Consider the following 2,814-nt stretch of genomic DNA (forward strand, 5'->3'; position numbering starts at 1 on the left):
AGTAATAACAAACATAAACATTATTGTTCAATACCATTAACAGGAACAAATTCTATTTATCAATGACAATTCCACTATTGTACTTGTTTATTTGCATTCTTCTTTATCACCATTATTGAGAAAGAAATCCAATTACTTTTAATCCTCTTAATTATGTCAAAGAGACGTTCAATTTTTTTAGTAAATTCTCAAAGTATTGTTTAATAGATTGATTATGATTTTGTGTTTATTGATGAAAAGGAATTATGGTAAATAAAAATTTTAAAAACTAAATAAGTTCTTCTTACTTCGACCTAAGATGGAAGAAGGAAAAATCTCTTCTATCTGTTCTTCGATGTTCTAAATATGATTCTAAAGGAATATAAAAGAATGAAACTAAAAATTAAATTAACATGTCAAGATTAACTGAAGCTACACTTCCAGCAAATGGAAATACTATTTATCATTTATCAATTACAGCAGAGGATTTAGCTGATAATATTATATTAGTTGGAGATCCAGAAAGAGTTCCAAAAGCTAGTAAATTACTTTTTGATGAATCTAAACCAATTTTCAGACGTGACCACCGTGGTTTAACAACCATGACAGGATTTACACCAAAAGGACTTAGAATTTCAATTGTTACACATGGGATGGGTACTGGTAGTGCAGAAATTATTATTAATGAAATTTTAGCATTAAAATGTATTGACGTTAAAACTAGAACTCCAAAAGCTGCACCAACACACCCAGTTAATATCATTAGAGTAGGTACATCAGGTGCTATTTCAAAAAATACTCCAATTGGAACAGCAATAGTAACAAAATATACTATTGGTCTTGATAATACTGGATTATTTTATGATGTTAAACAAGTTAATAAAGAAGCACTTGAATTAGAAAAAGAAGTCATTGAAAAGATTGATAAAGCCATTCCTGAAGGACATAGATTTAAAGGAAAGATTAGACCATACGTTTCTGTTCCAAATTCTCTTGTTGTTGAAGCATTAGAAAAAGTTGCTAAAGAACAAAACGTTCCATACAAAGTTGGTATAACAGCATCAGCTGCTGGATTCTTTGTTTGTCAAGGAAGATTTATTTTTAAAGAATTACCAACAACAATTTCATCTCTTGAAGATGTTCTTATGAATGTTCAAACAAAAGACTTAATGGTTGAGAACTTTGAAATGGAAATGAGTTGTATTACTCAAATTACACAAGGATTTAAATGGGTTAGAAGTGGTGGTATTTGTGAAATTGTTGATAATAGACAATTGAAAACATTTACTTCTGCTGATGATGTTAATGTTGATAAGATATTAAAAGTAGCTGCAGATGCATTAGCTATTCTTGATACAATCCCAATGGAACAATAACAATAATTTATTCAGTTTTTTATTAGTTTTGTTAAAATAATTTTATTATTCTTTTTTTTTGTTATAATAAAATTAGAGAATTTTCAAATATCAAAAAAAAGATAAAACTTAAAATTATATTTATCTTATGAATAATCAATGTTCTATTGAAACACCTACATTTACTAGATCTAGTAATCCTATTCTCTTGGGGGAAGAAGAAGAAATTAATTATCAGTCAGTATATAATGAATACACAAATGGAATTATTTCATCATTAGTTCCTATGGAAGAAACACCTTGTATTAGAATGGAAGAAACACCATTAATAAGATTTGATTAATGTTGTGTTTTATTTCAATGTTTTTAATAAATATTTTTGTTATATTATAATTTAGAAAAATAAAAATCTTTCAATAAATGACTAAAAAGAAAAAGTAAAAAATTATGTTTTTAATAACTTTTTTTCAAAAACATTTTTTTATAAGAAAGAACTAATATAAGATTAATTAATCTACATATGACTGAAGAACCTCATTCTTTTACTGAACAACCTATTGGTCAAATTGAACCAGTTGAACAAAAAGAAGAAATATTAAACCAACCTCAAGAAATACAACAACCAAATTACAATGATGATATTGGTGATATATTTAATATTGATAATTTAAAAAGAAAAGTAAATAGAGTAATATCACGACTTGATCAAACGTTTGATGTTAGTCCTGTTTTTATTTGTTTATTAGCAACGGCTGGTTCAATTATGGGAGGATTGTTTGTTTATATAGTCAAACCTAAAGTAACTGTTGCTCGTCAGTTTGCAATTCAATCTATTATAGTAAATGGTATTACTGCATATTTTACTGTATTACTTGGAATTGCATCAATTTTTGCACACAAACTAATATGGTTTTTTATTATTTCTATTTTAACAATGTTATTCCTTTATATTACTCAAATAGGATTGGTCATTGCTGGTAGAGGGGTAAAATTTTTTGGTTTTCCTTTATTAGGTACATGGATTCTTCATCAAACCCAACCATCTACTCTTTTACCCAATTAAAATTCTTTATTGAATAATTAATTTTTTACATTTTGATTATTTATTTTTCATTGGACTTTATCATGTTTTTTTTTCATTTGATTATCCAAAAGTCCAAACATAATAAGGTCATACCTATTTTTAAGAACGTAAATCATATCTGTCTTTGTTTATTATATTTCATTGAATATTAATTAACTTATTTTATTTTAAGTTTGGTTATGATAAAGTAGTAGTGTTTTTTAGTACTTTAAATTGTATTTAGAAAGGTGGTATTAAAGATTAAACTTATAAGTGAATAAAGATACAACCAATTGTGTTTTGTTAGATAAAAAAACGAATTACTCTTAAATAGTTGAAATACTTTTTTATTTTGTTCAATATGAAAATGGGTTTTAGAATTATGGAAACAAAAAGAAGTGAAGAAGGAAAAAAAAA

General features: G+C 25.9%; 2 protein-coding genes across 2 annotated transcripts; both read left to right on the forward strand.

Moving 5' to 3' along the window:
• Positions 1 to 392: 392 nt before the first annotated feature.
• Positions 393 to 1,355, forward strand: ENU1_042840 (purine nucleoside phosphorylase, putative; the record flags this gene model as incomplete). The annotated part of the gene is made up of 1 exon (XM_008857596.1): positions 393 to 1,355. One exon carries the CDS (start codon positions 393 to 395, stop codon positions 1,353 to 1,355), a length of 963 nt encoding a protein of 320 aa, XP_008855818.1.
• A 499-nt stretch (positions 1,356 to 1,854) lies between these two features.
• ENU1_042850 (hypothetical protein) lies at positions 1,855 to 2,397 on the forward strand (the record flags this gene model as incomplete). The annotated part of the gene is made up of 1 exon (XM_008857597.1): positions 1,855 to 2,397. The coding sequence occupies one exon, from the start codon at positions 1,855 to 1,857 to the stop codon at positions 2,395 to 2,397; it is 543 nt and encodes a 180-aa protein (XP_008855819.1).
• Positions 2,398 to 2,814: the final 417 nt, after the last annotated feature.

Source organism: Entamoeba nuttalli (assembly GCF_000257125.1).
Source record: "Entamoeba nuttalli P19 unplaced genomic scaffold asmbl_2817, whole genome shotgun sequence".
Taxonomy (NCBI): Eukaryota; Evosea; order Mastigamoebida; family Endamoebidae; genus Entamoeba; species Entamoeba nuttalli.